Source organism: Hippocampus comes, unplaced genomic scaffold, assembly GCF_001891065.2.
Source record: "Hippocampus comes isolate QL1 unplaced genomic scaffold, H_comes_QL1_v1.1 scaffold78, whole genome shotgun sequence".
In the NCBI taxonomy this organism is placed as follows: Eukaryota; Metazoa; Chordata; class Actinopteri; order Syngnathiformes; family Syngnathidae; genus Hippocampus; species Hippocampus comes.
The window spans coordinates 1,599,285-1,626,536 of record NW_017805798.1 but is presented as its reverse complement, the minus strand read 5'-3'; the positions used below and the strand labels follow the sequence as shown (position 1 = coordinate 1,626,536).

Genomic DNA, 27,252 nt, shown 5'->3' with positions numbered 1-27,252 from the left:
CAAAAGGAATAGCTTATGCTATTCATTAGCATGTCTATGACATTTCCCATTACTGTATGTGTTATAATTAAGCTAGTGTACGTCAATCGACAGTATCTCAAGGCACCACCGTATTGGTAAAAAGAAAAGGCTCAACAAACGGGTTGTTCTTGACAGTCGCAAAGTTTATTCATATGTACATATACTTTCCCCCCTGTCATTAAATCCCCCCCCGCCCCTCCCTCCCTCCCTCAAGTCCCGCCCCCTCCCAGAGAGCGAAAGGTCATCTGGCTTAAAGAACACACTCTACTTTTGTGCAGCATATTGCTTCTTAAGACATTTTGCGAAAAAAAAAACAAAATCCATAAATTAAAAAATACTACACATTTTCATTCTTCTGCTCCGACATCAGACTGCTCCGAACAGAATCTAAAAAAATAAAATCTTTAAAAAAAAAAACAAAAAAAAACAAATAGCACATTGTCCCTCAGTCTGGCCACATAACAGGAAGTTGATGTGTTTTTGTTGATTCGAAGTGTCAAATAACATTGGGGTCTTCTTACACGACTGACCGATATCCTCACTCACACTTTCTCTTTAGTGTCTATCCACCGCACCCTGCCTTTCAATTCAATCACCCTTTCGTGAAGAGCAAAATGACTTTTTGTGCTACGTGTGCGGGCAGAGTGAAGGACAGTGTGATAAGTACGGCACTCGAGGAAAACTCAGGTGTTGAAGTCACAAGGCATGCAAGTTAAACATGAGTCGCCACCGGACGTGTGAAGTCTGAATTCAGTCAGCGGTGTTTATGTATGTGTGTGTGTGTGTGTGTGTGTGAGTCAGTGTTTGTGCATTTCTCTGTACAGACTTTTGACCCGCGCTGGATCAAGAGCGAGTCCTGTAGGCGTTTGGCTTCCCTAATCCAGTCTGTCCGTCTGTTTTTCTGTCCTTGTCAAATCCAGTCTGTTTGGCTCCCTCTTCTTTAGGAAGCGCAGGAAGGTCACACACGGGGGGAGTATTTGGGGTTACTTGGCACCTCGGTGAAAGATTTCAGTTCGTAAGGGATCCCCGTGTCCACTTCCACGGGCTTGCGGGAGAATAGCAGCCGGATATCATTGTGCAAGTAGATCTTCCCAGATTTGGAGCTGTGGAATCTGAGTTGGCAACAACAGAAAAAAACACAACAAAGGAATTTCAGTCCCACCATCAGCTAGCGTATATAGCACCGAATAGCAAAGCATTTTGAACCGAGTCCATTTATTTTAAACACAACCGTGATTGGTCACCCCCACTGTAAAGTGAAACGTGTGGGCTTTCCCTGAGATAATATTTACAAATACTATACTGTACAGTACTGAAAATATCGCGTACTTTTCAGACTATAAGGCGCACTGAAAATCCTTTCATCAAAAATCAACAGAGCACTTTACAATCCGGTGCGCTTTATATATTAATTCTTGTGCTTACTGACCTGGAACCAAATTTTTGTGGTACACAGCGCTTAAAAATGTGTCAAAATGCTTCAGTGTTGTGTTGCACTGCTGAAACCAATTTCAATAATGGGAGTTTGCACGAAAAATATTTTTAAAAAACAGTTTTTGTCATATTTGTTAAAATAGTCATAGTGACTTGACAAAAGTACATGAGTTACATGATTTTTGCCATCTCTGGTCCCATTTTGTGAATTTAATTTGAGCCAAAATAAACCACCGCACGCATTGTTACCCCAGAAAAGCACATTATTCGAAATGGAGCGTTATTACAACACGAAATGTTAACGGTGCACTCGTGATGAGGGTGTCACACCGTCGTCACGGACAACTACTTTCGAAATGTTGATTTTGAACTCCTACCTGAGATGTATCAGGTAGCAGAGAATCTTCCTGCCGTCTAGCGGCGCGCTCCCTGCCGATCCGTGTTTCTTGCCGTCTCCCTCCTCCTCGACAGGCATCAGGAAGATGCGATGACGCAGGAACGTCATGTGATTGGTAGGCATGTCGTCAAAGTTGTAGGTCACCAGGAACATCTTTACCACAGTTTTGTTGGGATTAAATAAGGTCTGCAAGGGGAATGAAAATGAACACAGAGCGGTTTCAGGTTTTACGGAAGGGTCGTTTCCAAATGAAAGTAAAAATCATGCTCTGAATCGAGTGCAGTGTTTTCCAACATTTTTTTGAGTTTTCAATTTAACAATACTCACAGGCACATATTCTATCGCCTCAGCTAAAGACAACAAAACAAATCTTATTGCAGTTTACTGACTCAAAGGCAGCAGTGAAATTCTTCGTTCGTGTCAGTCTGACTGTATAATACCTCCCCCTGGTGGCCAAATGGCGCAAACGAGAAGGTGCCTTTCATAAATTAATCATAATGTACAAGCTGCCAATCAACATTTAACAAAAATACTTTGCAAAAAAATCTTTGTTGCATTTGAGTGGGGGCGGGGGGGCTTGAATGGATAAATGGGATTTTCTTTTTTCAAATAAACACGATGAACCAACCACTTGAATGGTCCCCGCTTTGGGTATGCTGTATCCTTTCTTTCCAAGCTGCTCCAAGGATATCAAACCCTGTGACAGACAACGAGAGAGGGCCTCTGTCATTTGTGACATACATGCACAGTTGGATACATTTTATTCCCTGCATCCATTTTCTGAAACGCCTTTTCCTCATTGGAGTTGTGGATCAACTGCTGCCGATCCCATGCACACTTTGAGGCAAATGACAGAATCTTCAATGAACCTAACATGACTCCTTCTGCGATGTGGAATGTCGGAGGAAGCCAGACTAACTTGCAAATTCCACACAAGAAGGGCCTGAGCCAAGATTGGAAGTCAGAAATTCACAGCTGTGAGCCAAACATGCGAACCACATGTCCCAAAGCGCTGCACATATTTCTTTATAAGCTGCCAAAAAAAATTGACTTATGGCCCCACTCTTGAAACAGGTTTGCCCCAAACAAACGTGTTCAAGGCTCCAGACTGCCGCAAAATGGAAGCATTTTAACCCTGAAATTTCACCTACTCGCACATATGCAACCAGTTCATTTATTTTTTTTAATTGACTGTTTTATTGTTGCTGACAAACATCTGCTGCACACTTCGGCTGATTTACAGTGCGTGTCTTGGAATTTTCATGTTAGGTTAGTTGCCACGGTGCTCCAAGTAAAAAGAGTTAGCCTCGAGTCTTCGTGTTGCATACATGAACAAACATCTGGAAAATCCCAAATGAACCTCAAGCCGCTGCTTACTGTAGGCGTAAAAAGCAGGACTAAAGAGGATTTGACATCTAATTTTCTCCATTAAAAACAAGACTGGGCTGAAACACTTTTGTTTTCAAATTTTGTGTCAAATAACAGTGTACTTCCATCTAGTGGTCCTGAGTAGAATTACACCCCAGATCTAACCGGAGGCAGTAGGAAAAAAGGACGGCAAAAAATAAATAAATAAATCAGCGCAACACCTACACCGCAAACCTGGAACTTGCAATGAAGGGGTGCTTTATTGTAAATAAAATTTGTGTTGAAAATTTATAGCAAAAACTCTCAATTTAAATCCAAAAAAAGAGGAGGCTTTTCATGTTTTAAGGAGTTCCAGAGCCAGTGAACCCCAGAGCCCCTGGGCCTCAATTTCAAATGATCTGTCCTGGTTGGGCTTCAACTAAAAGTCTGGAACAGATAAACCCTCAAAGAACAGACTTGCGTGATCAGAACATTTTTGAAGTATTATGTGACCAACGAGATGATACAAATGAGTGAACACAAGCATGTCAGCAACGCATGCTCAGACACTTTTTGTTCCAAAGTGAGAAGCAGACGTCAACCAGATTTAAATGTACATGAAGCGCTGGTGTTTTTACTGACCAGGAAGGGCGAGGGGGCACTGTGCTCGGAGATGTCGTAGTACGTAACCTGCACGGGCAACGTGACGTGCTGCGGGCAGTAGGAGCCGCTGGCGCCGATTTCCGCCGTGAAGCCTTCGATGCGGCCCGATGGCGAGAAGCGACCCTTTAGCATGGACTCCTAGGACACGGAAAAAAAAGGAATGCGGTCATGATCGACACTACGTGTCCACCAAAAGAATCACTGCCAAAACACAGTTCGGTTGTATTTCACTTTCCAAATTCAAGACTGTTGCATGACAGCTTTTTAATCATTTATTTAGGTCCAATTTTGATATTGCACTTTCTACATTTGAACGGACTCCTTAGTCAAGGGTCTAATTGCAATGTCGGAGAACAAGCCCAGTTAGCTGTTAGCATTTGTTTTTATACCTCAAAGTTTCCTAATAGTGATCTGCTGATGGAAGAAGAGGGCCAGCTGGAACGGGCCAAGGTTCTGCTGTCCGCATGTCTACCGCTGCGCAGCTGCCGGCTGAACACGAGCGCACAAACATGTCAGTGGTACATAAGTGTGGATTGATTCATTTTGGAACATGTCACACTATTTTTTTTAATGTGAAATTATGTTCATCCATTCTCCACTTAATCCGATTCACATTTCGTTACAGGCACAGAGGTGATTCACGCTCAATTCGTTTGTACGTTGACGTGTATACAATAACGCATACTCACCTTTTTACACGTGGGCCACTTTTCAGTCGTCTCCCTGATCTCGTACAGTCTGTGGCACACTAAAAACAACAATGGGGGGGGGTGGGGATAGTTCATTTTGCTCATTGAATGTATTTATTAACACTTACATGAAAGACACAAATGTGAAAATTCCTTTCCCCAAAGTATCATAATATCAAAATTAAAAACCATGAAATAGGCATGAAACATGCATTTAGTTGTTTGCCTGCTTGAAAAATCAATTAAAAAAAAAAAAAAAAAAAACATCCGCATTTTAGTCAGGCAATTGAGTCCTGCCAACAAGTTGGGGAATATTTTCAGGAAGCGTCTGGATTTCAACAACAATAGTAACATACTCCATGTACATTGCAGGTGTCAAACTCAAGGCCCACGGGACAGCTCGGGCCCTCCACATACTTATGCGGCCCCACAAAAATGTTGCCATAATATTTCTCAAACAAATTAGTACGCGATATAAGAGGGCGATTACAAGCGTTTCCACACGCAATAAGAAATGCTACCGTGGTTTGCATAGAATACTCGTTTATCGCGGGGGTTACGTTCCAGACCACGCCCTCAACAGACAAAAAAAAAATTGCTAGGTAGCAACCCGATGCTTATTGCTAGTATTATTTCTATTCTCTCGTGGCCATCATTCTCCAATTCTACGCCGTAGCATCTGTAACGGTGAATGTCTGTGTGCCTCAAACAAAGCAGACAGGCCTGTTCAGGGATGTGGAAGTCAGTGAGTGCGAATTCAGATTTTGACTGGCTGTCAACTGGCTAAACCTGCGTGTTGAGTGACAGCGTCAGTTGAGGCCATCGCCGATGAATGTGCTTTTGTTTACGGAATTCTGTTGCCGTTAGTTCAACAGAATGAATGACTGAAAGTGCAGCAGCGGTTGTTGTGTCTCACTGGAGTCGTTCCAAATAGCGACGGTTTAATACAGCTTAAGTTAGCTAACAATGCTAACTTTTTTTTACCGTAGACGTGCGCGGTTGTGTAATTTAAGCCTGTTGTGCTTTTGCAATCGGCACATTGCACTTGAGCTTCTTTTATTACATTTGAAATCATCCCAAACTTTGGACATTCCGTCTTTCCTCATGCAGTCAAACACCCACGGTCCAGCCGGCCTCCTGGGGCAACCCGAACTTATGAAAACAAGCTTGACACCCCTGAATTGTCCACCTGGCAAAATGACAAAGTCGTCCTGTGGGGAGTACCTGGTCACCGTCATTGAGCTCTTCCTGGCCGTTACTGTCACCGTGTAACTTCAAAAAACGCTTACCGCAACGCCATTCATCATTAAGGTCACCCAGCTGTCAGGTGACACCCGACGTCTACGTCATCGGTCGCCATTCGGAACGTCGGCTCTTTCTTGTCCTGGTCGCCACACTTTGCCATTTTAGCCTTATCACTTCGTTCCACCACACATCGTCATTACGGTATTCAAAGCCAAAGATCCAAACGGCCCACGATGACAATGATGTCATCACTTTCAACCTTGCTCCTTTCTACTCATTCATCTGTAGGCTGCCTTTGCTCCGCCCCCCACCACCCTTTCAATCGCCTCACACCACTTATTGACCTGTGAACTCTATTCTAATCCCATCACACCACCAGAAGCAACCTACATTCAAAGCTCTTTCTGGTCTTCCTTGTGTTCACACACATTCACTTCCATAACTGTTGTACGAGAGGATGCCTGTGCATGCGCCTTTGTTTGTATTTCTGTACGCGGTACAAGCTCACTCGATCTGGAACAATGGACGCCGAGCACGTCAATGGGCTTCATTCTGGAGATACTCGCGCTGTTCTGGACAGGCACGGTAATCTGTCATTTTTGATTAATTGTTTGTTTGTTTGTTTTTTTTCCCCCTTCCCTGTCCCTGCTTCTCATTTTGTTTTTAATGCTTCCTGACTGTACCGCAAACTCCTTATTTCTTCGACAGTTCGAATAGCCCAACATGACTAATATCACAAGCAGGCGAAATTTATTTTGAAGTAGCCAGATATTTGCAAACTTTAGCTATTGTTACTTTGTTAGTTTTTGTTCACTATAATGAAAGATCTGACCCGCAGACCTTTAGAGTGTGACACCTGTGCTAACAAGTTCTACTGTATTAAAAGTGACTTCTCATATGAGGGGAAAAAACAAAATGCCATAACCTCGTTTTCCAATAACCGCTTCCATCACTAACTTTGAATCCCTGAACCCAAATGAGGACTATGAATCCAATGTAGCACTTCTGTGTGCGGGAGCGTAACGCTAACCTTAGAAGGAAGAAGGTGGTTCCAGTAAGGAGCAGCTTTAGCATCAGTGCTACGACATGATCCCAGCCCCGGAGCCAGCAACGAGAGCCTGCTCCTCTTGGAGGTCGACGGCCCCTCGTCTTCCGAGCACGACTCGGCGGTTTCGCTCGGGGACAGCAACCTCTTCTTCGCCGGCCAGTGGCCCGCTGCTGACAAACGGTGGCCGTTGCTGCTGGGAGTCTTCTCCCACGAAGCCAGGCCATTCGAGGAAGAAGCGGTCTGGGTGGCGCTTCGCTCAGGCGGGGAGGATTCCAGCCCGACGTCCCATTCGGTGGCCTCTCCTGGTTCTTGGAGTTCTGTGTGGTGTGGGGGGGAGAAGGGGCCCGGGGGGCTTGTGGGACTGGCGGGGCTCGGGGGCTCGTATGTGGGCATGTCATACATATGGGGGCTGGGCAGGCCTCCGGCTGTGCCATTGCTACAACTCTCATGTCCAGGGCTTCCTATGGAATAGGTGGGGGTGCGCCCCCCGTTCGGCGCTTCGGGTCTGGCTGAGATTCCCAGAGAAGGGTCACACATCGGGGGGGATTTTGGCGAGAGGGGAGCGAACGCATCGGGGACGGGCCTGTCGTGATTGTGCTGAGCTGGCCGACGGGAGGGGTTGTGGTTCGGGGACAGTGGGGGGGATCTGGGCAACGACCCGGCCTCAGAGTCTCTGTGCTCCATTTGTGTGCAGGAATAGAGAGAACCGCAACCGCCAGAGCTCCTGACTAAGCCCATCAACACCGCGGGCATCGGAGCGGGCCCACACAGCACTCCTCCCTCCAGTACATCTATGTCAGAGCAGTCCGCCACATGGGGGCGCTTGTGAGTCAACTGGGGCTCCTCGAGCCCCCGTTTCACGCCCACGCGAACCGGCCTCGTTTGGGCATCGTTGTGGGACTCTGTGGAGGTAGCGAATCCACCTAACTGTGAGAAAATGGAGAGCTGATAGACCTTTTGATGTCGCAAGTCCTCTTGGTCAAAGTGCCGGGCAGCCCCCGGTCTCACCCCCGAGTCCGGGCCCAGTGCAGGCGCCGTAGGAGGAGGCAGGTCCCCCTCCTGGGCTGGAAGCTCGAGTGGAGCTTTTTTGTGAGAAAGCTCCACATGGATGTGCCGCATGTTTCCTATGTCTGGAAGATGGCAGTCCTGGCTTATGTGAGCGCAACGGGGTCCTCAACGAGCACCGCGAGCCAGAAAAGGAGGTTCCACAGAACCGTCAAGTCCTATAGTTCCCGTTTTGTGACTGCCGTCCAGCGTGAATCAGCAAGATGAGTCGCACAGCCCCTGACGGGAACACACGCGTTTGCATTAGTATTTCGAAGATGTTCAATGAAGAGAAGCATTATTCTGGAAATTCTCCGACCAAAATTCATTCCAGCCCATTCGTGGTCTATGTGGAAAGGTTTCCTTTCACCATGTGTTCTGGTTGGGTCAGCATCCAGGTTATTATAGTGAACAAAAAATGTTAATCAAAACAAAAATCCTGTTAAAAACACAATTAAGTTTTATTTGGGTGTTGCTGTACGCAGAAGAAGGAAAGTCAGTCATTTCAGGATTAGTGTTTACTATTCTCCACAATACTCCTTTGACCTTTTTTTTTTTAATGTTCCACTCGACAAATACCATACATGTTTTTTTTTTAATTCCACTATTAAAACTAATACATACTAAACATGAAGCATTTCCAAAATTAATTTTAAAATCCTGTCCTAAAAACGAATTGAAACTAACTGATGTTGAACAACAAAAGTCAAAACGAAATTAAAACTATCATGAAAAGTCCCAAACTTTTCTAACCGGTGGTCAGCGTGTGGACGCCCGGACTTATCTCCATGCCAACGAGACACCGATAGCCTGTTGTTGTTATTCACTGTGAGGGAAAATGCGTTCATCTCGATAACGTAGGTGCCCTTAGTATTGATTACTTTTATCTGTACTCAAGTGAAGCAATTTACGTGATTTGTACATGGGCATTGACGTCACGGTGGGTTGAAACAGCGCGCGTGCGACTCAGTCGAGAGCAGTCCCCTTTTATCAATTTCCTTCGGTTGTGTACCTAAAATGACAATGAAATGCAGGATTTGATTATTTTATGCGACGCTGACAAGTCCAAGTTACATGTATCAACCTCAAAGATACTTCGACTACCGGAAGTGGTCGTTTGTCTTTCAGAATAAGAGTGATTTACAGGAAGCGATCTGTTAACTGCGTAAATGTTGCTACCTTAACAATACTCTTGATATCATTTGTAAATCTTTTTTTTTTTTTTCACAGTATTGCTATTTTTACTATGTAGGGCTTCCCTTATCAGTATTTGGTCATTCTTGCTCATGCTCAAAGTGCGTAGCTCTAATATTGTTTAAAATAAATTGTTCTCATCCCCCTCCTGATTTCCTTATTCGATATATTTAATGACAGGTATCACGTTTTGTTTTTATTCAACTCTCAATTTTAATTCACGTCAAAACTGAATGGGCATTCTATTTCAGTCCGTATGTTTGGTGTTTTGAATGAAAATGAGAGCGTTTTAAATAATACTTTTCCAAAGTCTCTGAACTTCTTTCCTCATTTTCTGTCATCCCAGACAGATTTTACACATCCAACAAAAATGTACTTTGACTCAAAACGTGCCAGTATGAATGAACATAGTGAAGGAAAACAAAAAACTTAAAACCTATCACAACTCACCTCTGTGCCTGCCCTTCTCTAATGTGTCCCACGGAGACACACAGCATCTGGAAGTTGTATCCGGGGGGAAAAATGGCTCTATAAAAGCAGCATGTCTACCACCAAATCATCTGCCATGGAAAGACATTCAAAAATTTTGAAATGAGTCGACAGTAGAAGAAGCGGAAGCGCTCGAAACGATAAGAAACATCTCGCCATGCAATTGGCTGCAAATATTTCCGGATGTTTGGAAATCATCCTGAATCGAACACCTACCAAAGTGATACGTCAGTGTTGCATCAGGCTCCTGAGTGAAGTTCCTCCCGAGCCAGAAGTGACTCTAGTGGGACTCCATCTGTGATTGGCCGACAGCCACGCACGGCCGCCTTCGTCACCTGGGCGTGGTTTGCAGAATGCCTGTGACATCATGACAGGGTCATAACAACCCGAATCCCTGAAGACACAAAAACAACAGAGTCACTTGGACGCAGTTGCGTCTCGACTGCTTTGCTGCCTGAGGTAGGCCAACGTGACGCCACCTATAGGAAGTTAAGCAACCACTCTGGTAACCCATTCAGCTAACGTGATTATCCGCGAATGGTCCACCCTAATACATATATAAAATGTAGAGCATTCCGAGCTCGGTGCCCCAACACTGTCATAAGAAAATTGATCTCTGCTGCTAAAGGGGAACAAACTGAGATGAAGCCTATCGAGGCATGCCTGACCCACTTGGACCAGAACTTGGGAATGTACTGGTGTTGGGGGGGGGGGTGACAGTGAAATGTTGCTGTGGCAACAAGTAGCCCAAGGATAACGGTTCCTTTGTACTTGACCACAAAGAGGAAGAAGAAAAGCAGAGGGAGTAGCGGAGGTGTCTGTGTTGAGGGGTCAGGGGGGGGGGGGGGCTGGGGGAAAGGCTGTGTCTGGGACTGAACTTTGTTTGGTGAAGATGCTGCGCCAAGAAAATATTTGCAAGCATGAGTCAAATCGCAGCCGTCTCTTGTCACTCGACTTCTCATGGAGACAAAAATGTCAACAGAGGTGTTTGTCTAATTGTCAAAGAACTGAAACATTTCACATCCAAGTTAAAAAAATAACTAAGAGGAAAACAAATGTCATGGTGTAGTTCCACCCCTCTTTGACCCATTTCTTTCATGGGAAGCTGGAAGTGGCAGAAATGACGCTAATTGATCATTCAGAAGAGGAGAGGAAAATCTAAAATAATTCTCAAAAAGACTGAGGGGCATATATCTATCTCTCTCATACATTTTGTACAATATATATGGCTATATCGCACAGAAGTCATCAATCATTTACAATGTAAGGAATCAATCAATAAGCGGAATCGTCGTCAGACAGGCTAATAACGATTGCTGGGAATTGGAAATGGTTTTAAAAAAACGGTTTTGATTTGCATCCCTACTTTTGGGTGATAATGAAATATGGCAAATTTGACTGGTTTGGGCTTTTACAACACTTGCTCACTTTTCTGGAAAAAGTTCAAATGTTCTCCTTGTTTAATTACACAATCAGGATATTGGAGCTGATCAGGGATTTAAAAAAAACAAAAACAAAAACAAAAAAACCGCTAACTGTCCTGAGGTAAAACTGCACAAGGCTGCTTGGTGGAAAGATCGCAGAAGAAAAACAAATGTAGGAATAAGTTAACAGATCCTAATTTGCTGTCAAAAAGTGTAGATTTGTATTCCTCAAAGGGATGAAATGTTTGGCAAATAGGAGAGATATAGTAGCGGGTACACACACACACACACACACACACACACACACACACACACACACACACACACACACACAATGAATCACTAAGACACAAAAAGCGAGGGGTGAACATTTTGTCACCTGCAATTACTCACATGACATATGGCAGTATTAAAGTGCCTTCCTTTGGGGAGTGGAGGTAGAGCACTCAGTCGCCCCCCCCCCCCCCCCCCCATCTGAGGCTTCATCTGAACAGAATCTGGCTGAAGTTTAGGCACCACCCATTGTGAAATGTTAAAAAAATAAAAAATAAAAATGATTGTTGATTCAATGGCTACGCGTAGGTCAGGAAGCACCAAAGAATGATTTTACACAATTCCAGTTAGCGAATGAAAAGACAAAACATATCTATCTCCTGTCCTGGCAGGTGAGCTCCCCTGAGGCGAAGGCCCCAAAAGGGTCGGCAGAAGGCTGCGTGGGGGGGATGGGCAGAAGAGCGAGAGAGGACCAAGCGTCGGCCCGGGAGTATTAATAGTCGTTGTCTGTGTCAGAGCTCATTGGAGCACCCAAAGGCCTGGTGCTGGGTCCCATTTTATTTTCTGACCCTATTTTGAACTCGATAAAGAAGCACCTTGGCAGCCGATGAAATGTCAGCCTGCCAGCTGAGGAGGAAAAAAAAAAACAGGAGGTTCACCTGAGGCGAGTCCTGGGCTGCTCAGAGAGTGGTTTACAACAAAAATTTGGATTGAAACATGATGTCAACCCCCCCCCCCAACCCCTTCCAAAAAAAAGAATTAACACTCTTGCTTGCAGAAAATACAATGTGCACTGTTGAGCCTGACGCACTTTGTAGGACAGAAGCTGCAAAACGGTATCTGGCAGACTAATCAGCTGTGTTGCATACATGGCTAATAGATTAAGTCACATGGGTCGTGGCTTACTTTGCTTTTTGGCATTCGCAAAGGAAGGGGAAGCACAAGAGGAGTGGTTGAAATGGAGTCAAGTATGAGTGAAATATAAAACAAATAACTAAAATAAAAAAACAGTTGACACAGACGTGAACAAGACAACTGGAACGGGGAAAAAAAAGAAAAACAACTAATCCAGTTTTGCATCACTATCTAAGGGAAATTAACCAGTCAGTTTCAAAACAATCCCTCTTGAATGATGAAAACAAAAAAAGAAAATGAGCCTTTCGGAAATAAGAACAATATGGTCTGCGTCTCATGAGGAACCACGGCTGCAAACCCAAAGCTGGTAATTTCACAATTATATGATTGTAACTGCCGCGTCAGTATTTGGACAGAGCAGCGGGAGCCTTTTGACTGAAAATGCTCCCTAAAAATACTACAAGTCATTTCCAGCGGCACTGGTCGAGATGAAACGCTGCAATATGTTTGACATGACACGTTCAAGTGAGGACAGTGCAGACGGTTCTGCTCGATGGTGGCGACAAAATACCAGTACGGCAGGGAAAACGAATGCAAGAAAAGGCTACCCGATACAGAAACGTGACTTGTGCGGCTATGCTAAGCCTCAGGAAGATGTATGGAGGAGAGGAGTGGGCCAAAGTTCACAGTCAGCACCCATCTTCAGAAATGTGCCCCCTACCTTTGATCAACGTGAACGCATCACGACAGCGACACGCCGCGTGCGACAAATACTAAGGTGGAAAAATGTGGCCTATTCAAAATGGGATCTCTTGTGTCGCCGAAAAATTAATCAAAGTCGAAATCGAGATCACAATGTAGCAAGATGAAACTGTGACTTTGGACTTTTGGACGTATGCACATTTCTTTGGTAGATTTTTGGGAGGTTGTCACAGTGAACGCTTAAAAGACTGCAAGAGGAAGTGTTGAGTCCTGTGATTAAATAAGTCAAACGCCACAAAGGAAGGGCTGAGACAAAAGCGAACCCAGAACGGCAGAACTGTGAGCAGAAGTGCTAACCAATATCCCTGCCAGCCCTGTAATTAATCACAGGGGGCGAATTAAAAAAAAAAGTAAAATGCTGCTAAAATAGTGACGCCTTGAGATAAGAGCGGCTCGACTTTTTCAAGATGCTGACAAACAGCAGAGGTATTAGGGTGCGATAGCGCTTTAAGCAACTAAGTCGTGAACAAAAACAGTGCAGCTACACATGTGGACAGATAATATGAGACATGTGTTCTTTATCATCTGCAAAGAATGACCAAAGTTACTGCACTTACTGAGCAATTGTAATCGTCTCAGTCATGTATTAAACTGCCTCCAGATGGCCATTTTATTTGATTGGATAATTACTGTAGAGTTTTGTAAATTGCAATAGAAAAGAGGGATATTTCACTGAAAAAAAAATGGTATGCTCCTTAAAAAAAAAAAAAAAAAAAAACATTAAAAAAGTGACAAATTATTTTTTTGTTGTTGTTTGGGGGGGGGGAGCTACAGCATGACATTTAGTTGTGACATTTTGTGTATGCCTTTTATTGATCAATGAAAATGTGAGCTGTCAAAACTTTTTGAAACAGAATTAATTCCTTTTTGGGTACTGATGAATGAAAAAGAAAGAAAACCTTGAAACATTTCCGAAATAGATGAAGCAAAAATCAATAAGCAACATTGTATTTCAACGATTACCAGCAAACGTTTTCAAAGGATAACTTGGACACTCTTCCTAGGAAATCACAATCCTGTCACTGGTGAGCAGTTTTTTTTTTTGAATAGGTGTGGGGGTCACCTTAGTGTCCCCTGTCAGCCCGTTGTGCAGCCCCGTTCCAACTTCTGAATTCAAATGCCCAGAGATGTGTTTGGTGCGCAGCTGGATGCTACGCTAAACGCTCACCTAAAAGTTGAACTTAAGTTTTGATTTGTTTTAAACGGTTTCGCAGAGACAACAGGTGTTACACGCTTCAGTTCTCCATCCCGCCACATAGTCCACAACGTGTCGCGGTACTTTCTCAACGTGTTCCTCCGTGCTTTGGTTTGACCGAGGCGAGGCGGGATTACATCCGTACGCGAGTCCGCTGCCATCGTCCCAAAAATTCCTCCTGATTGTCTCATCGGCGAAGAGCGAGACCCCACCCCGAGTCACGCTGAGCTCTTGTCAAACACGCGTGTGCATACCTTTAAACCCAACACGAGCGGAGACCGTCCTGATCTTAGCCGTCAACCTGCCGATTGGATTGCAGGAGCTCTGGTACAGTTTGGCAATCTGATGTCACCTCGTGGACAAGGGGGATGGAATGACAGCTGACTGTGTGCGTCTGTGTGTGTGTGTGTCCGTGTGTGCCAATGGGTGAAAACCAGACAGGAAGCAAGGTATAACGTGGCCGAAAGAAAAAAAGAAGAGTGACTGAAACTTGTGAAGCTCCGTGTGACACGGTGACTCACACACAAACAATAGCCAGGCAGGGCAGTCGCAGCCATCTCAACTAAGCTGGCTCAGTGAGGACATAGTTGCTGAGAAGGCTGTTTGACACGGGATCCCACTTGGTCTCGTCCCCCCCCCACCCCAGCCCCTGTTTGTCTTTCTGTCATGTGGCCATTTTGTGAGAGCGGACCGAACTGGGCTTGACAACTTTAGGGCAATTAACAGGCTGCCCCACGTCTAAGCGACGTTGACAGCAAGAGAACTTGTGACACTCACCCTCGGCTCGGGCGAAGCTTCTCGTCGGCTTCCTCTCTTTAGTCGGATGAGGGTGCTTTCCAGGTCGTTTTTTGCCCCACTTTGCTCGACTTCCTCCAGAAGTGTTGAGAGTCGCCGCGCTTGCTTGTTTCGAGCCTTGTTTTTCCTCCCTGAGTAACACACACACACACACATGCACAACTCAAAAAGCCATCAACAACTCTCAGCCTCCCCACCCGTCCTTGCCTGTCTCTCTCTCCCTCTCTCTCTCACTCCCCCCCTTCCCTCTTTCTTTCTTTCTCTCATTCGCGCCTCTGCACACCATCTCGAGCACAAAAGGCCCCCTCACATGCTTGGTCCTCTCGTCCTCACCCCCTCATCTCTTCCTCACATAGTGCCCTCAGCACCTCCTTTAAAAGCGTCGCTCAGGATCGCACCCTCCCTTGCACTCTTTTACTGTTTTCTTCCTTCCTCTCAGCTGTTAGTAGAGCGAGGCCTGCTTTGCTCACTCAGCAGAGAGAACCTATACAGAGTAGGGAAGTTGTGTGTGTGTGGGGGGGGGGGTATGCTATCAGCTGATTGGCCAGAGAAAAGGGGGGCCAGCTGCAGTAGTCGGGATCCTCATAGGCCAGAGAAGGGACTGAAAAACATGGGGGGGCGGCGTGGGCACCTGAAGCCCCGCCCACCTGCTCCTGCTTGCCTTGCTATGCTGAAGTAGAAAAGGAGCACCCTTAACAAAGTGAGAATGTGTTTGTTCGTGTTCAATGTATGCAAAGGACGGATTCCAGCATGGCGGAGGCTCTCTTCGTGCAGTGCTGAGGGGATGGTCACAAAAAATAGTCATTGTTTTTCAAAGTTTGGTACACGATTTTGAAAAATCAGTGATCAGGTTGTCAAAATGATGCCGAGACTTCTCGGAAACAACTGAAAATGAGGTAACTGCTTACCGTGCTCATTTGCATAAACTGTCTCTTGAGGCCATAAACAGTATTTGACATGCACAGTACGTGACGGGGAAAAGAAACAGAAATACCACCACTTCAAAATGAGGTCCTCGGTTCACGATAGTCCCGAGCAGCAAAGTTTTTTCAGTTACAAACGCCGCACAATGACTCTGAGCTGTAGGCCGTCTAAAGTTCCCCTTGTCACACAAAAAAATTCAAACGTAATCTCTTGGAATACATGTACACTCCCGTTCATGGAAATCCTAACAGTGGGATTAAGTGTAAATCGATTAGTCATAAAGAAGCACAAGGACGTCGTAATGGAAAGGAGACTGCTTACAACAAACAATAGAGGGCTCTAGCGTATGGTAGACAGTTTTATATCACACTATGATATATACAATATCGTAACACGCAAAGGTTAGGGATGTAAAAATTCAGGTAGCCTCCTGTGTGTGTGTGTGTGTGTGTATATATATATTTATATCATCATCCAAAATGTCATTGTTCTTTTGGTTAAAATATTAACAGCCCGTTATTGCGTTTGTGACTTCGACTCAACAGCTAAAACAAAAGCAAAACTGTTGCAGACCGGGAAACTTTTGTGATGTCTTCTTTCAAGACAAACAGGACCACCGGTGACTTCTGCTCACACTTTCCAGAAAAATTACCCCCCTCCTCCCTGAAAAAAAAGACTGGCAAGCCAAATTCAGGATGCAAATATCAATACTGTACATTCTCCCCTCCCCCACCATTGCTATCTTATTTGCACACATACTGTACATGTTGTGTGCAGCATGTGAGTGCACAACGCCTCGCGCCCGCACCAGCTGAGGGTTTATCTGCTGCAAGGAGTGTCGATACAGAATGTGGAAAAGTTTATCAGCTGAGCACCAGGAGCAGCGTGTTGGGAGCGTGTGCATTGTGCCATCTGTTTGCTAATAAGGGGCTCGGTGTTGACGAAGCAAGAACTATTTTGGACAGTGCGGTGGTGCCGGTGGGTGGAGCTTATGTGCACAGGGAACATGCTCGAAGCTGTCAAGAAGACGAATAGCGGACAACTTTGCCCGTCTTGCTTGTGTTCAGACACAAACTGCTTGCGCTTTATCTTTATTTAGCAAACTTGGGGGATTGTTATCAGACGTGTGCTGGTCCGGACATGTGAGAGCAAGCTATTGATAGCGCCGTGCGACTGCCCTTACTCCCCATCGACTTGAGTTTCCCCAACCCCTCTCGAGCACACGACCCAATTCGCTTATTGAGGTTGTCTTGGGTACAGAAAAGACACTTCATTGGTGACATGTAAATACGCTGCCTGGCCAAGAAACGGAATTATAGAGCATATTTACTTTAAGCTTAACCGAGGTTATGAGTAGTTCTTAAACTATGTGCGATCGTGCTACTTTGTTTCACAAGGACCCAATTATTGACCGGCATTGAACTTAGAAAGCACGTTTTGAAAACTAAGAAGTGGGGATACAAAAAGTTTCTGTGGCCCGCTGCTACTCCAGAGCAACGTTTGAGAAAACAATTTTAGGAACAGTCTGTAGGGTTGTTGCACTTCCACTTAGCAACTCACATTTGCGGAGCCCATGTCGCCAACCATATACGGTGAAAAGGGGCGTGTCATCTATGTAAAGCCCCGCCCCTCCGTTAGCTCGCAGCGGAGGAGACGGCAAGCATTGAAAACAACACTGGCATTCCATTACACGCATGCGTCGAAAGGCATGGCAGTTTGTTTTGATTTCCTTAGGATCATATTTAGGGGGGTAGGAGTTGGATGAAGATCGTTTTTTACAACATGAAAACGATGTCAGATTGACAAATTCACTCAAGGAGTGGAAGAAGAAAGGGGGCGAGCGAAAAGTCCGTGGACAGTATTATGTCAGCGTATGTGAAGAGCTTGGGAGGATGGGTTCGTTGGTTGGTGTCATACTTAACATATTTAAAGAGGCACAGACCTCCGGTGTAAGTGTTAAGTGTATCTAGGAGCTTACAGTTTGGGACTGTTTGCATCTAAGACAAAAAAGTCGAGGAAAGTAGAAAATCTACAATAAATTTTGCCCTTACCACAAGTGATCAATTGTAAGTGTCATTAATATCGTAATGGTACACCGTGGTTTACGGCACACGTTTATTTTGATTGGTAGCCCCACAAGCAAAATTCCAGGTTGTATCACACCCACACAGTCTTCTTTAGATTTTAATGTGTAACAGTTGGGTGATTTGAGGTCCCTGTGGGAAGGCATGTTTGAGCAGCTGGGTGTGGAGACATAAGCTCACAAAGTGGGAAACACACAGGTTTACCTAGCATTAGCATAGATTGCGTTGTCCTAGAGAAGATGGCGGTGTAGCGTCTTTAAGTGATCGTCACCCTGAGAGCTAAGAAAAAGGAAAAACTTCTATATGTAACAAAAGTAAGAAACAGGATCTGACAGATCAAAATATAAAAACTATGGAGAAAAGAGAAAAGATCAAAGATGTTGGGATATAAACATAGCATGAAACGTGCAATTACTTTTTAGAAATCTACAAATCTATCAATGCGTTCATAACTTTTCTATAAGGATACAAATTGATACAATTAATCCTTTACTTATCAGTTTGTCAAACAGTAACACCCATTTTACATTTCAAACTACTAAACAAACACGAACGTTCGTGCTAGCCCACGCACTAAACTTCAAAATGCACATAAACACTTTTTTTTCCAATAGCCAAAACAACACACCTTATGGACTTTTCCAGCCAGATGCTAAACCTTGATGTTTGCAAGATCTGCTTTTTTCCTTTGATGGATATTTCCTGATTGAGTCCTCTTATCTTCTTCTTCTATGTGTCCATGCACCCAGCCTGCCTTTCCAGTCATTAAAAATCTATCACCGCCCGTTGGTCTGAAGTGAGAATGAATAAAATCATTCTGTGAATTTCAACACACCCTTAGTAGACAAACAAACAAAAAAAAAAAAGTTTATATTTGGACCATGCTTACGGTTCTTTCTAGTAGCTGTGCCCTTTTTGAACCGATATTAGCATGGGTGTTATCAATACTTTTGTCACAGCATCCGCATTTTATTGCTGTTAACGGTGGTCAATTTCTACTTGTTTGACAGGAATGTTAAAAAGTAAGCTGTCTTTACAGCAAGTTGTCACTCATCATTGAAGGGTGATATGTAGTTGATCATTCTATTAAAAAGCGGTTAAGTAATGACAGATGGGAGTGTTAGCTAACTGAAGTCTGTGCAAAGTGGAAAATAAATGTCTTCTTGTTTTGACGCACTACAGTGAAGAATGTTGTTAACAACCGGGCTGAATTTAATTGATTAAAAAAAAAAAGCAAAGTATATCAAATGAGGCTTCAAAATGACCACGGGTATGTGCACTGAAATATGTGCTACATATTATGGATGCTACTTCATCTAGCATCATTCTCATGCGTATCCATCCTGACATGTTTGAGTCATGAGAAAAATATCCGTTTAACGCCTCGGGTAGCTGGAATAGTCACAGGCGAGGACAAGAGGCACGAGCCAACAGCTAGCTTGCGGGCTAACAGACTTCTGGAGCTCCTCTCGGCGGGAGGGGGCCGGCGGCCAGCCGTCTCTCCAGCGTCACCGCTGTTGCTTGGGAAATAAAATAACAACATCGAGTTGTTCTATAAATTGTGGCCTTCAGGGAAGATGCAATTCCGGAGTGTAGTAACTCACAATTGCAACGGATAACCACACATGCTAATGAAGGCCTTCACGTTCTTACATGGTAGGGTGTATAATTTTTCTGTTTAACCGGAAGACTGAAATGGTGAAAAATAGCGAAATGCTATACACTCACAATTTAGTAGTCCAAAAGTTCTCAGACTTTGCACATTTCAGCAGTCATCTTCAAACACGCAGAAAGACATCTCTGAATTCACGCGACAGGTTTTTTTAAACCATAGCCTGTATAAGATTCAGCGATGCCCAGTTTGACCCCGAGCAAATCAAATTCCATTTTTTCTTGGAACAGGCTGTGGTCGGCCTTTGGAGGTTCGACTGTATTCACAGGAGACAAATTGTTCAAAGACTTGGTCACATTACAAAAGAAATATGGAGGGAGAAAAAAAAACGAGTGGAGAAGAAAAACAAAACCACATGACTGATATGCGGCAGTAGAAACTGAGTGAGACACTCAAGGGAGGAAATGCAGCGATGGGGAGGAGTGTGGCACCCTGAATCTTTGGTGACAGGCTGGCCCAGCTCAGAGGATGGAATGTTCCATAGAAAATATGCTGCCTATTCACGGAGGACAGAAAATAAAGCCGTGTCTCTCCACCTCTTCGCCCGAACGTTTTTAGGCCCTTCATTCTTCTGCCAATGTTTGTGGCTTGCTCTTCCTTCTCACTTTGAATCTGCCATTCCTCAATCCCCTTTGGGCATCTCAATTCAATCTTCCCATAAATCCTTCCAAATGATCTTTCCTTGCTGGTGCGGAAAGTTCACACGGAAGTGAGTCACGTTAGCCAGAAGGACTGTTTTTTTTTTGTTTTTTTTTTAAATATAGCATCGGTTGTTGCTTTGACTCACTCAATAAGATGGGGAATAAAGCAACTGCGGTGGTGGCTTGAGATATGAGAAACCCCGTTTAAGAGTCCTTCAAGATACGAGCCATTGATACGCCGATTGGTGGCTTTGGCTTGCTAGTGCCAACATGATTTAAATAAATAAATAAATAAAAACCTTTATGGACAGATGACTGACTCACTTCACAACAACTGGCAGTTTGCCAGATAATGTTCGTAAATCTTGTTTAAAAAAAAAGAGGCTTCAAGCTATTATCATTCTCAAGGTTATTCTTAAAATAAACATGAAACAAAAGAGGATAACTCTGTGTATTTTAAAACAACCACATAGCCGCCGCGATCTTAATGCTAGCATACAATGGGAAACAGGGAGGCTGGGGCGGGGAGAGGGGTTAGCATGAAGTGCAGGCAGAGGCCGTGCGAGTGTTAATCCTGAGATCAGTGCAACACACAATAACAAACCCGCAGTCCTTAAGCAGCAGTTAGAAGATTTAATGTTACTGGAGTTGCAGCTTTGTTTTGTGCCTGAAGGCAGAGCTTTCCAGTGACAAAAAGGAGCCGTGGACTAGATAGCAAGCACAGCTGGTCGGGTGACTCATACGGAATGTCTCGAAGCCGCCATGCCTAATATTCAGTTAAATGTACAGTACGGCACATTACGGGTAAGTTATAAAATGTGCATCAATACATTTATAAAAACAAACAGTACCTAAAGATAAATGCAAATTGCCAATAATAGCATATCATTGACTAAAGAAAAAAATCGTACTTGTTAAAATCTGATGATTCAGACCACTAATTGCAAACTGATATATTTTTAAGTATTGTTAGATTTTTTTACTATGCATAATTGCCCTATGAATTTTTTTATGATTATTTTTTAAAATCAAGTCCAAATGTCACTTGGTGGTTGTTCCAAAAAATGCAAAAGGAACCTGCCAAGAAGTGATACAAAGCAGCAGTTCAGACAGCAACGTAGCAGCTGAGATGCTTTCTGAATCCTAATGTTGACGGGACCGGCAAAGGACACAAATACAAACATTTGCACAAAAATACACAAATGCACAGCAAAAGACAAGCACACAAATACACGCCTGCAATATTCTTCCCCCCTCCCAGATAAACAAATGCCTCAAAGGCTTGTGTGCTTTTCTTTTTTTACTGCGTACGTGCCATCCAAGCAGCACTCACTTCACTTTGGTTTTAAGTGTGGAAAAGAAACACACATACACCAACGCGGGCTTTTCGAGCTTTGGTCATGCCTTGTAGCCAAAACCATTCTGGAGGAAATTAATTTTCATTTTTAAAAAAAGCTGAAAGATGAATGGCTGCCATGAATATTTTTTCAATACATCTTTACTTTGCCATGTTAAAAAAAAAAGAAAAAAGTTAGGGATGGTAATAGTAACCGATCATTCATAATTTGATCCCTTGTTTGGAATTGATTGATCGTTGGATGAACCTGACCCAAAAGTGAAGCGCATCATCAGAGCCGTTGTACAATCTCATCTTTGGGTAAAGAAGAACATGGCGTCGGGTGCGCTATTTTGTTTCACGGCGTTTCATGTTGTGAATGTTAAGACTAGTTGAAAAATATTATTGAAATATTCCGAGCATGGCGAGCCAATACCATATGGTCCAGTAAGGTCCATGAATATCTGGATATGAGCACAATAAACACCACCACGGGGGGGATTTGAAATGAAGCACTATGTGCTTTAAGCACAGACTTTGATCGTCACCAGACACTGATTTCATCGCTGGTGATGCTTCGCCAGGCCTCGACTACAACTGTCTTCAGTTTCGGGTCATTGCCCATCTGCACTGTGAAGCGCCATCCAATGAATTCCGAAGCATTTGACTGAATATGAGCAGATCATATGAGCGAAGCAGTTCTGGGAACCGGTTCCATTGGCAGCCACGCACGCCCGCCTCGCCGTGGAATGGCTCAGCAGCCGTTCCAGATTTTGTCCCAATATTCACGGGCCAGAAATTGCAGCATTCCGCTCCAGTCTACCGCACCTCTTCGTGAACATACAACGATGCTCAACATGAGTTGGTTTTCATGGTTTTGCCCATTATACAATTTTTAAGGGGAAAGTCAACAGTCCCAATCCAAAGCGATCAGAAGCAAATCAATTCTGGGAGTGGCAAAGTGGCATTTGAGGGAAATCATTAGGAAGGCGTGTCGAGCTCACAGTGCAGAGGTCATGGGTTCGATCCCGGCTCCGGCCTTCCTGTGTGGAGTTTGCATGTTCTCCCCGGGCCTGCGTGGGTTTTCTCTGGGTACTCCGGTTTCCTCCCACATTCCAAAAACATGCATGGCAGGTTAATGGAACACTCTAAATTGTCCCTCGGTGTGAGTGTGCGTGCAGATGGTTTGTCTTTGTGTGCCCTGCGATTGGCTGGCAACCGGTTCGGGGTGTACCCCACCTACTGCCTGATGAAGGCTGGGATAGGCTCCAGCACACACTGCGACCCTTGTGAGGATAAAGCGGATCGAAAAAGTAAGAATCCATTGATAAACAAAGACAATTTATATTGACTGGTCGAGGAAAAAGCCATCGGCTAGACATTCCCTTATCTAAATGTTCCATAGTATGCTACATGTCTCACCCTCTCAATCGATATCTCTTTATTGTCTGAGGTATTAACACACTAATTGCAGTGCAAGTAGAATGCGGAAACGTCACTCTCTTTCATACACATACTAAGGGGATCAATATCGCCCCATAGCAGTGTCGCGTATCGGATCCAACCCGTATAATCTCTGACATCAAGTCCTGCGGCGGCACATTGGGGTGCTGAATACAAAACCCTCATCATTTTAGAGTGTTCCACGCATACAATAAGCACAGGCGGCTATACGAATGCAACATACATTTAGCCGTTCAATGCCGTGAGTGCGTTCTGGACAGTGGATGAATGCTGGCTTTCAATTCAGATTGCATCTGAGCTGCACGTGGATCAACGGGCCACAGCTTGAATGCGGGCAAGACGTTGTTTGTCGATTCATTGCTTGTCCGGTAATCAGCTTCACATTGCTCATGATGTACGGTAATGCGCAAACAGCCTAACAAGATCCTGATGGCTCCACGTTGTGCGTATGTGCGGAACCTCTGACAGATAGTCGTTGCCGTGCTGCTTTTCTCCATGGAGGCTGAGCGCAAGGACATTCTGGCGCTTCTCCTCGTTTTGGGTGGCAGCTAAACTGGAGCAGAGCTGACTTTGGGTGAGAAGAGGGGTACGAATCACCATTCAACTCGCATTCGACTTCAGAGTCTTCAATGAAGAGAGCAAGCATGTTTTTGGAATGTGAGGTGAAACCGGAGTACTGGAAGAACATACAACCTCCACATAGAAAGGCCATCGCTGCTCTTTGAACCCAGAGCCGAAGACCTGTGCACATTCTGATGAATGAGTGTGCCAATACCACCTAGTGTAGTGGATGTGCAATTGCACTTTATTCCCGAACAGCAAAGAATAGCTTGTTCCCTGGGGTAACACACACCCATCCCACTGTTTTGAGGACACTTGTAATTTATTCCTTGAAATATTTCCTGCGGGGAAACAAAAACAGATCAAATCGGAATCCTGGAGTCGATAGCAACATATAGATGCTTTCAATCCAGGGTGTACCACGCCTTTTTTTTCTTCCAAAGTCAGTTGGGTTAGGATCTAGCTCACCTGCAAGTCTGAGGAGGACAAGTGGATGCAACGTCGGACTCCTCTTTGCACAGGCTTCCTTACACAATGTATAATTTTAACCTACGTTGTCCCGGGTTTTACAATATATGCATTTTTTGTAAAGACAGTTGTGCGCAGACCAGACCCACCTATCCCTCCTGATCAACATTCACCTCGCCGTCGGGATGATGGCTAAGACGCCCATGACGTCACACTCAGCTGAGGACAAAGCCCACCGGTTTCTCCTAGACAGAAAGGTGGGGAGAGGGGGCTTTGAAAGAGGGTGGGAAAGACGTCTACTTGCAGATACGAGATGAAATCCACCCTCTTTGTGCATGTGCTGGGGAAGTGCGTGTATTGCGTGTCTGATGCAGTGTGCTGAGTGGCACTGCATTGAGCTCATGCATACGTCAATGCCATCATGCCCCGCTTGTCAGGACAAGGGATGACCCTGCAGAGCATGTGAAAATTATATCACTGCCAGGACTCACTGTTCTCGATTGCACCAATGCATCTGAGCGCTGCATGTAATCCCCATGTGCAATATCCCCCACTCACAGTCATCACCACCACTCTACCCGCTGAGATATATGCCAGGAATGATTGCTTCTTCCATCATGGTTTCGCCAAGAAAATGTGTAAAATAGCAGGCGCTTGTGCCGTTTCATGTGGAATCCAGATGTACAATTAGATTAAATGGAAGCAAATATTGAATACACCGGGATTACAACCACTTTATTCCAACCCACCGCAGACTGCACACATAAAGGCACACAGTGAGGCAGACAAAGCAGGGGAACGCCCCCTCCGCCTAGCAAACTGCTGTCAGGGCCATCAACTGGTTCAGGCTGGATTCCAGGCATTCTTATACTCAAGATATAAATTAATCGACCATATACATGGAAAACTGGTGAGCGGTATGTTAAGTGTGCAAAATCAATCATCCAAGAACGTCAGCCTCTTTCCACCACACAATGCTACTATTTAAAGTTGGCACACACAAAAAGATAAGGCGACGAGCTGGTGAAAAAAAAAAAAGATGATAAAGGGTACTTACTGGGGGAGAATGTCCACTCCGAAAGGTAAATCCGTGCCAGGCGACCTGCACTGACGTGCCGTTTGGCCCTTTGGATAGCTTTTTTTGTCGTGTTGATCGCTTTGACGGATTCCAAGTAGGTACAGGGCCAAAATCGAGTTCCAAGCTCCAAAATTACCATCGAGCGCCTTAAGTACGCGTCGTATCTCTTTCTCCGGAGGATGTTAAGGTCGTTTTCCGACTCTTTCGAGCACAATTACTCGTCTTCTCGTGTCGCTATCTGTTTTTTGGAGTGCTCGCAGCTGTTTTCGTTGTTCCAACCTTTCGCCTGTGATTTCTCCCCTGTGCCTTTAAACGACGGCGTTTCCGGGGTTTACTACTTAATACATAAAAGGCGGGGCTTTTCTGCCAGCTGAGCGCTTGTCATTTACTCGATTGGCTGTTCTTAGTTCTCGTAACCAATCAGCGCTTGGGTGTACCCCTGGTTCAAAATATGCAGATTTATTCAAAAATACTGCTCGGTGATTGGACGTCCGTTTCGATAAAGAAACGCCCAGTACACGTGCGTTTGTTCTAGCACCCAGCTCCGACTTCACTTCTTAGCTGCGGTCAAGAAAAATCCACGAGGGGCAACAACAAATATGACAAATAATTATCCGCGTTTGGGTAAAAAATGAGACGTCACATTTGCGTTGTCTGATTTCAAGCCCCGGTCAAAACACCCTACGTCAATCATTAAATCCTTCGTCACAGGAACGTGATGACGTTATTCCTTTCCTCATTTTGGACTGAATAGGCCAGAGCCATGTTTTCACTGAGCTAAAAATAGACTTTATATCCCCATTTGCAGCTGTAGCGTACACTGCACCCAACCAAGCTGATAACTGTGCACTGTGGAAAGGAGTTGTGCAGATTATATAAAGGCCTGTGAGAGCAAACTAGAATGGTTTATTAATATATTGCCACTCTATTTGTTCTTAGTGTGGTCTACATACAGATATAATGATACACTAGTGACCTCCTCTATTTTCTGAACCTCAAATTAATGACCTACAAAATGATAGAGCCACCACAGAGGCCCAAATGCTGCCTAATTATATGTACAGTATTGTGCCTATAATTTGCTTGAGAGGCTGTGAACGTAGTGCTCATTTCATGATCTGTTAAAATGATTATGAAATACGTGGAGACCAGATATCCCCCAGAAGGACATTAAACAGAACGTGAAACATAAAACAATAAAGTGTGTGCGTGTGTGTGTGTGTGTGTGTGTGTGTGTGTATTGTGTGTGTGTGTGTGTGTGTGTGTGTGTGTGTGTGTGTGTGTGTGTGTGTGTGTGTGTGTGTGTGTGTGTGTGTGAATTTAACCTGCATTGCAGAATAATGTAGCACATACTTTCCGAGAATCACACATACCATGCCATATTTTATTACAGTGATTAAGGGGAAATTAAAATTTATAATTACACTAAAGGGAAATGTACAATAAGACTCAAAGTTATGATTAAATATTATGTGGACTTCCAAAAAAATCTCAATAAAACAATATAAAAAAATAACTTTTATATGCATTTAAAAACATTTTAATGGATTCAACAAATTACAGTGTAAATAACTAAAAAGTGGTGAAACACTTTTAATACATTAATTGACAAACATAAAACAAAACATTTTGCAAAATAATTCCGTTTTTTACTGTTTTAAAAAAATTAAATGCATGTTCATTGTCTGGAAAAAAAAGCGCAGGCTTGTACTTTTTCGAGGACAAGGAGCAGAAGATGACTCATACGTTTCTTCTTTTTGAGAGTGTCCAAGCTGACTCCCTCGATAACTAGTGTTCATGTCAGATCTGTAAGTGCTTTGTTTGACACCATATGCTGTGATGTTAACGATCAATCAGAAAGTAAGGGTCATTCCAGAATTTGAGGACATTTTCTGACCCCCAACACCTTCCCCCATTAAGCTTCCAATAATCCATGCACAGAAAACAGAAATGTTCACCCTTCGTTAAATTATACTTTATCTAAGACAAAATGTAGCTCACTGTAAATGTGATTCAGTATCTACATGACCACATATCTCTTGAGCACCTCCTAAAATGTCTCGTAAAATAATTACTACAAGTTCATTTAAAAACGGCATTGTCCCAGAAATAAGTCCTGCAATTAGTATAATGATTTTTGATATTTTGT

The 27,252-nt window shown here is 44.1% G+C and overlaps 1 protein-coding gene across 7 annotated transcripts; it reads right to left on the bottom strand.

Moving 5' to 3' along the window:
• Positions 1-143: 143 nt before the first annotated feature.
• On the bottom strand, positions 144-25,631 carry atosb (atos homolog b). Of its 7 annotated transcripts, none has more exons than XM_019885478.1 (12): positions 25,083-25,631; positions 14,858-15,006; positions 14,335-14,464; positions 9,788-9,965; positions 9,533-9,642; positions 6,827-8,128; positions 4,552-4,610; positions 4,252-4,351; positions 3,842-4,000; positions 2,481-2,549; positions 1,833-2,038; positions 144-1,133 (listed from the first exon to the last, which is right to left on the bottom strand). In XM_019885478.1, the coding sequence occupies exons 6-12, from the start codon at positions 7,961-7,963 to the stop codon at positions 980-982; spliced, it is 1,884 nt and encodes a 627-aa protein (XP_019741037.1). In that variant the 5' UTR covers positions 7,964-8,128; positions 9,533-9,642; positions 9,788-9,965; positions 14,335-14,464; positions 14,858-15,006; positions 25,083-25,631; the 3' UTR covers positions 144-979. The 7 variants fall into 7 exon arrangements, with proteins under 7 accessions (XP_019741037.1, XP_019741034.1, XP_019741035.1 ...); XM_019885475.1 differs by having other exon boundaries at positions 14,335-14,432; XM_019885476.1 differs by having other exon boundaries at positions 14,335-14,422.
• Between the last annotated feature and the right edge of the window lie 1,621 nt (positions 25,632-27,252).